Genomic DNA, 11,182 nt, shown 5'->3' with positions numbered 1-11,182 from the left:
ATGTTAATATCCTAGAATGAGTAAATAGGTTGCTAAAATTCTGTAATTATTAATTTTGGCCATTCAAACTAACAAAAATGCAAATGAGACTCACGGTCCCAGAATCACACACGCCAAAAAATAATCAAAATAATTAAAATATGTTTACTGAGAAAGGAAAATAAAATAATTTCGTGAAAAATATTTGAGGGACATATAATTTGCTTAAACCTAAAGTGATGGAAAAAATTTAGAATTATACAATATATATATATATATATATATATATATATATATAATGATAAAAAATAAAACAGTTATGATGTATTATCCAATTTTCATATATATAACGTTTCTGAGAAAGAGTCCAAACCATACTTTTAGTGAATATAAATTTTGCCTTATATCATTGATTCTATATGTAATTTGGCCTTAAAACGTATTTAAGTTTCTTATGTTATAGAAAGAACTATAGAGAAAATAACTAATTCTTAAAAATCACATAAGTTATTCTTTACATTCCAAAAATTAATTTTAAAATAATAATAAAAATTTAATAAACAATAAATCGTTATATTTAAAATAGACGAACACATTAAATATACATAGTATCCCATATGAGAAACAAACATGAAAAGAAATTAAACTATAACGGAGATAATACCAATAAAAAACTTGATTTAGAGTCATCAAACAGTGATACCCTTATCTTCAACCACTGTGCTCTTAACAACAAAATATAATCTTCCTCAAAATTAACAAATTAATCTTTAAAATCATTTTAATCAATTAGTAAAAATTTACAACTAAATTAATTTAAAATTTCCAAAATAATATTACATTTAAGTTTCATTAATTTGAATTTTATAAATTAATATTAGTTAAAAAAATTATTAGAAGAGCAAACCTGTGTAGGAAGGAACCATAAAAATATATCGTTACTAATTATAACTTATTATATAACAAATTTATTAACTTTCATAATAATTATCTTAAAAAAATTATATTTAAATAATGGTATAAAACTTAAAATTATACGATCTTCATTATCAAATTTATTAATATATCAGTTATTTTCACTGGTTTAGACTACATAGTGGTCTTTAATCAGAATTTTTGTAAAATACTCTATAAATGTTGTGTGCAGTTCGAAGACACAATGAAGAAACTCAACAGGAAAGAATCATGATTTGGTACATAACATGGTAAACTTAAATCAAAAGAAAAACCAATGCCACCGTACATTGAAACCCTAAGGTGATTTTGTTGTCCGACTGACTTCACAAGTGCACCATAAACATAAAATAAAAATCACTTCCACAACTTCCGCAATGACATATTTTTTTCAGTCTCCTTTTTCATCACCTTGGCCACAGCCATCTCAAAATCCTCCTGAGTCACGTGTACCCTCCTCTCCCTCAAAGCAAACATACCGGCTTCAGTGCATACAGCCTGCATACGAGACATAATTTCAGTATCAGTCAGAGTCAGGCTCAGATACTGAAATAATTAATTGATTTAAGCACTGAAACTAAATTGCTCTGTGCGTTATTATATATACTTAAATTCATCACTGTTATGATTTATGACAGATTTCGTTTCACATTCTGTAACAAAAACATAACATTCAGGCTTACTTGTTTTATTTCGTCATCAATTCTAGCAACATTGCTGATTTTTTTGGATATTATAATGGGTTCTCTTTTCAAATCGTAATAAAATCTCACTACTATATACAAGGCTAAGCATCCTGTGTAATACCAATCCATGTCAAATATCTCAACTATGTATACAAGGTTAAGCATCCTGTATAATGGATTCTGTAGGGTTTTTTGCATAAAGAACGTAACATGTATACTTATGTATATGTTTACGTGAAGAAAAGAAAAAATTATATATGAAGACACCCACCATTTCAATAAATATATGAGATCAGCAACACCATCACAAATTGCTTCAAGAAGGACATATAGCAGATGGGGAAAAATGCAAATGAACAAAATACCTTAAGTTCAGCACCAGATGCTCCATTCATCTTCTCAGCAATCTTCTTTAAATCAATGCCACGCATTAAATTCATTCTCCTTGAATGGATTTTCAAAATATCCAGCCGAGACTGCACAAACAAATAGTTATTTTCAGGAATATTAGTTATGAATGCACCAGGTGCACCTTTTATCCCATTACAAATATATTAACAAGTAAGATGAAGGCAAAAATGAACACCTCTTCATTAGGGTTAGGAAATTCAATCTTCCTATCAATCCGTCCAGGTCTAAGGAGAGCTTGATCCAAGATATCAATCCTATTTGTTGCCATCAAAACCTACAATTTGAAAAATTATCTTCAGAACCTCCACAAAGAATTGTGAAGTTATCTCAAAACCATTAAGTACAGTAAATAATATTTGATATTTCAACTGGTTCAAGTTTCTATTTATAACAGTGGACATCAGAGCTTTAAAATTCCCCATTTTCCCTTAATAGTACAGTATAACAGATACAGCCCCCCATTACCTTGATCTTATTTGAAGCTTCAAATCCATCCAACTGGTTGAGAAGTTCCAGCATAGTACGTTGTACCTCACTATCACCATTGCCACTTCCAGATTCCATCCGAGCAGATCCAATGCTGTCAATTTCGTCCATGAAGATAATTGATGGAGCATGTTCCCTGTCAAGAAGACAAGAGTTGCATTATAATATTTACATATGAAAACCGATTAGGCAAGTCTGCAAATAACAAAAATGAAAGTTTATGAATAAAAAGTGTTAAGCGTAACTTCTTAAGGAGAATAAAAATGTCCTTCCTTCCCTTTACAAATGCTCTTATTAGTGGAAATTGTAAAAAAGACAATACTCGAACCGAATCCCATCGGCACCTGAATCCCATCGGCACCTGATACATTGTATGCATCTAAGACCAAATTTGACAATCAAAACCTAAGAAACTATGCTTCAATCTTTGCTCTGGGTCGAGTTAACCGATCCCCTCTTAAAACTATCCCCAACTAACAGTCATAAAGCCAATGAGACTTCAATTTTAGAAGAATGCTAGATACACACACTGCCACATTAGTTAGAGTTTATTGAAAGCTACAAAACCAAGAGAGGCTCATCAAATGATTGGGAAACCCCAGAATTTTTATTTTTTTGGGTTTTTCAATCAATTAGAGAGAGAGTCTACTGCTAGCATTTCTCTTGTTTTTATCCTTTTTACATTGGTATAAACAGATAAGATGAACAGAGGAACCTAAACAATGAGTACAAACCTGGCCATAACGAAAAGTTCCCTGACCATTCTAGAACCTTCTCCAATGTATTTCTGAACCAATTCAGAACCAGAAACCCTTATGAACGTACAGTCAGTATGATGCGCCACTGCCCTAGCCAACAACGTTTTTCCTGTACCAGGTGGCCCATACAGCAGGACACCCTGTGATGTGTTCAAGAGATTCAGCAAATAGAAAATTAACATTCAAAGTTTGCTGATTCAATGACATAAAATTTAACATCAACAGCAAATTGAGAGACTACCTTTGGTTGTGCAATTCCAAGACTCTCAAAGAGCTCAGGATGCTTAATTGGTAGCTCGATAACCTACATAATTAACCACACACATGAGGCCCAAAAATATGTCCATACAGAAAATAACACAAATGATGCACGGACAAACACAGATGGATTGATAGAAATATCAGGTCCTACCCGTGAGAGATTATGAACATTAAATGCTAATAAAATTGAAGAAAAGGTTTATGCAGTGTACCTCTTTGATTTCTTTGATTTGCTGGTCTAAACCACCAATCATGTCATACGTAGAATCAGGAACTTTCTCAACTTTCATCAGATTGACCAAGGGATCAACTTTACTCGGCAGAACTAAATGAAGAACATAGCTATCATTGCGAAGTGCAACTCTAGTGGATGGAGTGATCTTTGTAATGTCAATATTTTTGTCAATGTCGACAACATATTTTCCTTCTGGGTGGACCTGAGGAAAAGTAAAGGAAAATCAGCACTTTATCTTGGTTCTGATCCCGCTTTTTACTAATTTCACAAATAAACATGCAGTACCAACCATCTGACGAAGTCAAACGTTTGTGACTAACAGATGAAAATAAATGATGCAGTGTCGTTTGATACATCTTTTCAGAACTAAACATTGCTTTAAATAATCCAACAACAGTCAGCGATACTTAAGGATAGAAAAAGTTTGCAACCAAGCAGAGGCAAATGCTGTAGAGTTGAAAAGCAGGAGATCATAAATATAAACATAGATCTATAAAAGAATTAGCAAAATAGTATATAAGTGTACACTCATACACCAAAATGAGATACATATTTATAAATATAATTGGAGAGTGCTAAAGAAAGATGACGAAAATGAAAGAAAAAGAGATAAATGAGGATGTGACCTTGACAAGGACTTTGTTCTTGCCCATCACTTTGACAACTTCACCGACATAGGAGCCGGGCTCCTGAAGAAGCTGCAACTCTTCGCGTAGCATCCTCACTGTCGGAATTGAAATGAAAAGGAAAGATGAATAGAATTGGATAAGGGAAACCGAAAGAATAAAGTAGGGCTAGGGTTAGGGTTAGCGGACCTCTGGAATTGAGCTCGTTACGCTGAGCCTCAAGACGGTTGAGGTTATGCGTCTTTTGACGGAGAAGGAGCTGATGCTCGTGGATGTTGAGAGAATAGTAGTGGCGGAGACCCTCGCCCTGCTTGGTGGGCTTGGCGGAGCAATTCTCCTCCGGCACACCTTCCACATGCTTCACTTCAACTCCCGCAAGAGCCATAGATACAAAGATAGATCTCTCTCTGCCTTTCGGCGATGAAAATCAGCGCAAAACCCAAACAACCGCCTTCCTGATCCTCTCTCTTCTTCTCTTCTCTTCTCTCTTCCCCGCTTATGTCGGTCTGTACAAAGAAAATACCAAAAACAAACCGATTGAAGTACTGCTACTTGCCTTGCCGAACACTATAACCAATCTCACTCACATTCTTCTATTGGGCCCTCCTGCTTTTCATGGCTCTATGGCCCAACAATATTTCTTGTCACCAAAAAAGGCCCGTGTTAACCCAATATCCACTGTTTTGGGCCCATTGAGCTGATATAAACTAAGGACATAAAGGTCAAATCCAATCTGGGAAAATAATTCATTATTTAGCATTTATTAATTAATTGATTGATTGAAAAGAAAGAGAATGAGTGAAAAGTAATGTGCGGACAGGAGCGACGTGGGAGGAAGGAAAGAGCATACGTGGTGCGATAGTGTGAGCATCTCCGCAGCAGATCAAATAAAACAAACCACATACATACATCACTGTCATCTTCGTCATCTTCATCTTCTTCACTCTCTCACATTCCCAATCTCACGCAGTTTCCTTCACTTCTCTCCAATCTTTAGGGTTTTGATCGTTTCTCGCATCGGATCTTCAAACTCATCTCCGATCTCAAAATGCCCGCCGTTTATGGAGCTCGCTTGACCACCTTCGAAGACTCCGAGAAGGAGAGTGAATACGGTTACGTTCGCAAGGTTCGTTCCTTCTTTTCTCCACTTCTCAATTCCTAACCCTTTTTTGTGATCTTCGTTCACTTCCCTTCGTTTATCAATTCCTCGCTGCCATCTACGTTGCCACCATCCGATCCAAACCCAATCGCCTACTGTGTTCTCATTTTATTCGCTTTGCGTGTTGATCTCCGCCTTCACTCCATGCTCGATCGCGGTTCAGTGCACCACTGCAATTTCACACCTTCGCTCTATTACTTATTTCTGATTATATCACCGTTTTCTTCTACAACCGTTCCTTTGCATCTTCAATCTCTTCAATTACTACCCGATCTAACTTTTTCTCTTCTTTTAACTTCTTCCTTTCTTATTTTTTTTACCGTTTAACCATACATTCTACAATTTTTCCGTCTTTCTATGCTGTTATCATAATTCCTTGATGTTAGGAGGATGTGATCCACTTATGACCACGTGTTAATAACTCTTCATTCTCCTTAATATTTTTTATTTGGCCTCTGGAAGTTCAACGCAGGGGCAATGGATGCTAAATTTTGTTTTCCCAATGGAAACAGGTATCGGGACCAGTCGTGGTTGCAGATGGCATGGCTGGGGCTGCTATGTATGAACTGGTGCGTGTTGGCCGTGATAATCTCATTGGAGAAATCATTCGTCTCGAAGGGGATTCTGCTACCATCCAAGGTGCAATTATGAAACTGCATACTTCGTTGAAGATGCCGCCGCATTTTCTTCTTTTTATCGTTATGTTGCCTTTTGTCAGTGTTTAATGAAAACCTCTTTGGTTCTCTGCAATTTTAGTTTATGAGGAAACTGCTGGTTTGATGGTTAATGATCCAGTGTTACGGACACACAAGGTTAGATTCCGTATACCTTTTTCTTATGTTTAAATTCTTACTGCGAACTTCAGCTGATAAGCAGTATTTTTCATAACAGCCCTTGTCCGTGGAGTTGGGGCCTGGAATATTGGGGAATATTTTTGATGGAATTCAGGTGTGCTTTTTCCCCTAAGCAAAACATTTAAGGATTATCTCACTTCAATTGCTATATTTTGACCAATTAATGGTTTACGTTTTCCTTTTTTTTGCGTGTTCTTTCTAACTTAAATGTTTCTTTATTGTGACAGAGGCCTTTGAAAACTATTGCTAAAAGATCTGGCGATGTCTATATTCCTCGGGGTGTGTCTGTTCCAGCACTTGACAAAGATACACTTTGGGAATTTCAGCCTAAGAAAATTGGTACCGAAGAAATAAAATTATTTTTCTTTTTATTATTAATTTCTATACTGAACAGAACTATTAAATGGACCATTTTTTTTCTGATATTCTACCTGGTTCACTGATGACAGGTGAAGGTGACCTATTAACTGGTGGAGATTTATATGCTGTATGTTTCTGTTGCCTTTAGGTTGGTTTGCAAGTTGTTCCTGTTTTGTGCATCTATTTTTTCTAAATCTTGTGAATTATTATCATTGCAGACTGTTTTTGAGAACACTCTAATGCAACACCATATTGCACTGCCTCCTGATGCCATGGGAAAGATTACCTACATTGCACCCCCTGGCCAATATTCTATAACGGTTAGTTCTTTTTTGTTTTTTTTAACTCCTTTACTTTAATGTATTGTGCTTTTTTTTTCTGTGAGATGGTAATGTTTTAGTCAATTATTTCTTTTCTGACATTTTTTGGAGATATTCACGGCCTCTCTTTCTCTTTTCTTCATATTTTCCTGATGATGGCAGAATTGCCAAACTTACATGCTTCTTCAAAACTTCTATTCTCGCATTCAGTTGCTTCTCATATTCTCTGCAATCTATGATTTTAATCCTTCCATTATTTTCAGGATACTGTATTGGAACTTGAGTTTCAAGGTGTCAAGAAGAAATTCACCATGCTTCAGGTTTTTAACCATTTATTCTGTTGATTGTAGTAACTTAATTGAAGTATTGTTCTTCCCTATCAATATCCTACATTAAAACTTCCTTTTTTTGTACTTTACCCATTTTCAGACCTGGCCTGTACGTACCCCAAGGCCTGTTGCATCAAAACTTGCGGCTGATACTCCTCTTCTTACTGGTCAGGTAAACTCGGTTGTTATCAATTGTCTTATCCATGATGTAATAATTTTGATAATTTTCATGCCTAATGACTTCTGTTTTGTGCAGCGTGTTCTTGATGCCCTTTTCCCCTCAGTTCTTGGTGGGACTTGTGCCATACCTGGAGCTTTTGGCTGTGGGAAAACAGTCATCAGTCAGGCTCTTTCTAAGGTAAACTTAATACACCATAACTAGCTTTTTGGAGCAATTTTGGGAGGGTTGGGGGTGTATGCAGCCATATGCAAGGAGTTCGAATTGAGATTAAAACTCATGAAATAGTCACTGAGGTGAAACTGTATTGTTGTGCTTGGGTTAACTCTCGACCTAATACACCCCCATTAAGACATAAAGGTTTTTTATTTGTAAATATTGTCTAATTATTTCTTTCCCCCTTTTTGGCAGTATTCCAATTCTGATGCTGTTGTTTACGTTGGTTGTGGGGAACGTGGAAATGAAATGGCAGAGGTATCTTTTTTTTTTCAGTTACCTGTATCAAAATACTGTGTTTCTTATTTTGCAGTTCGCAAACTGATTGAGTAATTGTTCAGGTCCTCATGGATTTTCCCCAACTTACAATGACATTACCTGATGGTCGGGAAGAATCTGTCATGAAGCGTACAACACTGGTGGCTAACACTTCAAACATGCCTGTGGCTGCTCGTGAAGCTTCAATTTATACAGGTGACTTTGTAGCTCTTAAACTCTAGAACATCCATTTATTGTTGAGAATTAATATATACTAATTCTCTCGAATTGCCTAGTATAATTTATTTGGCTTGTGAAAGTCTTGTAGGATTTCACTTCAGTTGCATATCTCAGCCACTGCTCTGAAATAAACTATGTTGTAGATCTGTGCTTGTCACAAATATTCTGCATATTGGTTCATTTTCATTTGGCTTTATTGTTGTTATATTTTCCCTTATAATGGACTAGTTTGACCTCTGTACTGCATTTTTTATTTAATTGCAGGAATCACATTAGCTGAGTATTTTAGAGATATGGGTTACAATGTCAGTATGATGGCTGATTCTACATCTAGATGGGCAGAAGCATTGCGTGAAATTTCTGGACGACTGGTATAAACTAGACCATTTATATACAATTACGATTAAAACATGAGGAATGGACCTTGGTCAGTGTATTTGATGATATTGTTGTCTTTCACAGGCAGAGATGCCTGCAGACAGTGGATATCCTGCTTATCTTGCTGCTCGTTTAGCCTCTTTCTATGAACGTGCTGGGAAAGTAAAATGTCTTGGAGGCCCTGAACGTACCGGTAGTGTAACAATTGTTGGTGCTGTTTCACCACCTGGAGGTGACTTCTCAGATCCTGTGACATCTGCAACTCTCAGCATAGTTCAGGTAAAACTATACCTTCGAATATGGTTGAAAGGGGTAACTGTAACTCAGTAATAAGCTTCAGGTTGTTTTCACTAATGTCTGCCAATATATCACTATGAATACCCATCTAGTTACCTATCCTTCAATGACTTCCAATTCATTGTATAAGTTGATATTTGCTGATTGACAGGTTTTCTGGGGTTTGGACAAAAAGCTTGCTCAGAGGAAGCACTTTCCTTCGGTGAACTGGCTTATTTCTTATTCAAAATACTCAACGGTATGTCCTGAAGTTGGTTACTTAGTAACTCATTCTCCTGCTGTGTACACCTGTATGCATATATTTCGTGTCTTTGTTCCTTAAATTTTCAATTAATAATTACTTTTTGGTATCTATAGGCTCTCGAATCCTTTTACGAACAATTTGATCCAGATTTTATAAACATTAGGACTAAAGCTCGTGAAGTTCTGCAAAGAGAAGATGACCTGAATGAAATTGTCCAGGTGTGTTTTTTTGTTGGTTCTATTATGTTGATTGTTTGTTACATCCGTGCTTAGGATGTAGTCAAAACTTGGGTATCAATGTGATGCATAATCTGATGAGTGGAGCACTGACTGCTATTAAACTATGGTGTTTGTAGTTCAGAAAATTTGTTAGGATGTATGCCCTTTTGTTCTAGAACTGGATAATTTATTTCCTGCGCTTTACTCCAGCTTGTGGGCAAGGATGCTTTAGCTGAAGGAGATAAGATCACCTTGGAAACTGCAAAGCTTTTGAGAGAGGATTATCTTGCTCAAAATGCCTTTACACCGTAAGTTTCTTTGTAATTGGTTACTTCTTTAGTATGTATTATATTATCTTTTATTTGCTGTTCTTATGTTGCGACCTTTTGTGTGGCTATGACAGATATGACAAATTCTGTCCCTTCTACAAGTCTGTTTGGATGATGCGTAACATTATCCATTTCTACAATTTGGCCAATCAGGTATGGATGGTCTAAGGAGTCCGACAATGGTTTAGTTTTGTTTATATTATAAAAAAAATCCATGTAAACATAAAGACAGATTTCAGTTAAGCCTGAAGAAATTTCAGTTAAGATGGCTAAATCGCGTTCAAAGTTTAGAAATTTAATCTAGGCTGGCTAACATGTGCAGGCAGTAGAGAGGGGAGCTGGTTCAGATGGTCAGAAGATAACTTACTCCCTCATCAAGCATCGTGTGGGAGATCTCTTCTACCGATTAGTGTGAGTAGTTGTACTGCTACACATGATGACTTATTTTGACATATTAAGTAGCTCTTATTCTATTGATGTGTTGTCATTACAGGTCTCAGAAATTTGAGGATCCGGCAGAAGGTGAAGCTGCTTTGGTCGCCAAATTTCAGAAGTTACACGAGGACCTATCTACTGGTTTCCGCAACCTTGAGGATGAAACCCGATGAACGAAGATGATGTCGGTAGTTTGCGCAAATATTGTGTTAATCCTATTTAAGAGGCAATCTAGCATACCAGGTTGCAACGTCCCCAGCGTTCTCGTATTTCACTGTTTGATTCATTCATATCACATTTATTTCCTTTCTTGGTGCTGGTTTGGCTTTTGATCTAGTTTCATGTGTAGCTGTAATCATGTGTTTTAAGTCATCCCCAGTTTGTTTATTGAAGAATAAGAAACGAAACGTTGCTCTTTCAATGTATTTAGGAGAATAAAGTTATTTTAGAACATTAAATGCCTGAGGGCATGTGGATTCTGGATTCACAGGGTTGGAATTTTTGGGGGATGTGGATCATGTTGAATCCTGTATTTCATAGATGAACTTTTTGTAGCAATGATTATTTATTCGAATTATTTTGCTTCTCAAATTTAGAGATACTAATAATATATTTAAACGAACGTCTTTTCTTACTCCGAACATTAGCGACACATTCTGGAACCAAGATGGTTACGTTTTAGGCATATGTTATTAGGAACGACAAATTATGAATTAACTAAGGATTACATCATGATATTGCATAACAATTGTCAATGGTCATGATATGGAGTTTATTAATTAAACGATCTACTTATTATAAACATTGGTTATCATCATACATAATCAAAGGAAAAGACTCCAAAGAATTTGAACATTGGATCTTTTGCTTAAAAAACCACAAATGTTAATTGAAAAAGCATCTATAGATCTGATAATATAATATCAACCCTAATTCCAAACAAGTCTTACATTTATTGTTTCCTGTTATTA

At 35.8% G+C, this 11,182-nt stretch overlaps 2 protein-coding genes across 2 annotated transcripts; one reads left to right on the top strand and one right to left on the bottom strand.

Moving 5' to 3' along the window:
* Positions 1 to 1,081: 1,081 nt before the first annotated feature.
* LOC106773956 (26S proteasome regulatory subunit 8 homolog A) lies at positions 1,082 to 4,781 on the bottom strand. Its single transcript, XM_014660724.2, has 9 exons — positions 4,586 to 4,781; positions 4,397 to 4,494; positions 3,748 to 3,972; positions 3,516 to 3,578; positions 3,251 to 3,414; positions 2,496 to 2,652; positions 2,206 to 2,304; positions 1,985 to 2,095; positions 1,082 to 1,431 (listed from the first exon to the last, which is right to left on the bottom strand). The coding sequence occupies exons 1-9, from the start codon at positions 4,779 to 4,781 to the stop codon at positions 1,291 to 1,293; spliced, it is 1,254 nt and encodes a 417-aa protein (XP_014516210.1). The 3' UTR covers positions 1,082 to 1,290.
* A 592-nt stretch (positions 4,782 to 5,373) lies between these two features.
* On the top strand, positions 5,374 to 10,800 carry LOC106773955 (V-type proton ATPase catalytic subunit A; the record flags this gene model as incomplete). The annotated part of the gene is given in 20 exon segments (NM_001317312.1): positions 5,374 to 5,522; positions 6,068 to 6,194; positions 6,312 to 6,367; positions 6,447 to 6,503; positions 6,637 to 6,748; positions 6,859 to 6,896; positions 6,988 to 7,089; positions 7,353 to 7,409; positions 7,519 to 7,590; positions 7,675 to 7,776; positions 8,008 to 8,070; positions 8,154 to 8,286; positions 8,575 to 8,681; positions 8,773 to 8,967; positions 9,137 to 9,223; positions 9,343 to 9,447; positions 9,658 to 9,755; positions 9,851 to 9,929; positions 10,099 to 10,187; positions 10,270 to 10,800. Coding segments are annotated over 20 exon segments (1,872 nt in total). The 3' UTR covers positions 10,385 to 10,800.
* Between the last annotated feature and the right edge of the window lie 382 nt (positions 10,801 to 11,182).

This window comes from Vigna radiata, chromosome 9 (assembly GCF_000741045.1).
Source record: "Vigna radiata var. radiata cultivar VC1973A chromosome 9, Vradiata_ver6, whole genome shotgun sequence".
Classification (NCBI taxonomy): Eukaryota; Viridiplantae; Streptophyta; class Magnoliopsida; order Fabales; family Fabaceae; genus Vigna; species Vigna radiata.
This window is presented reverse-complemented; position numbering and strand designations above follow the sequence as displayed.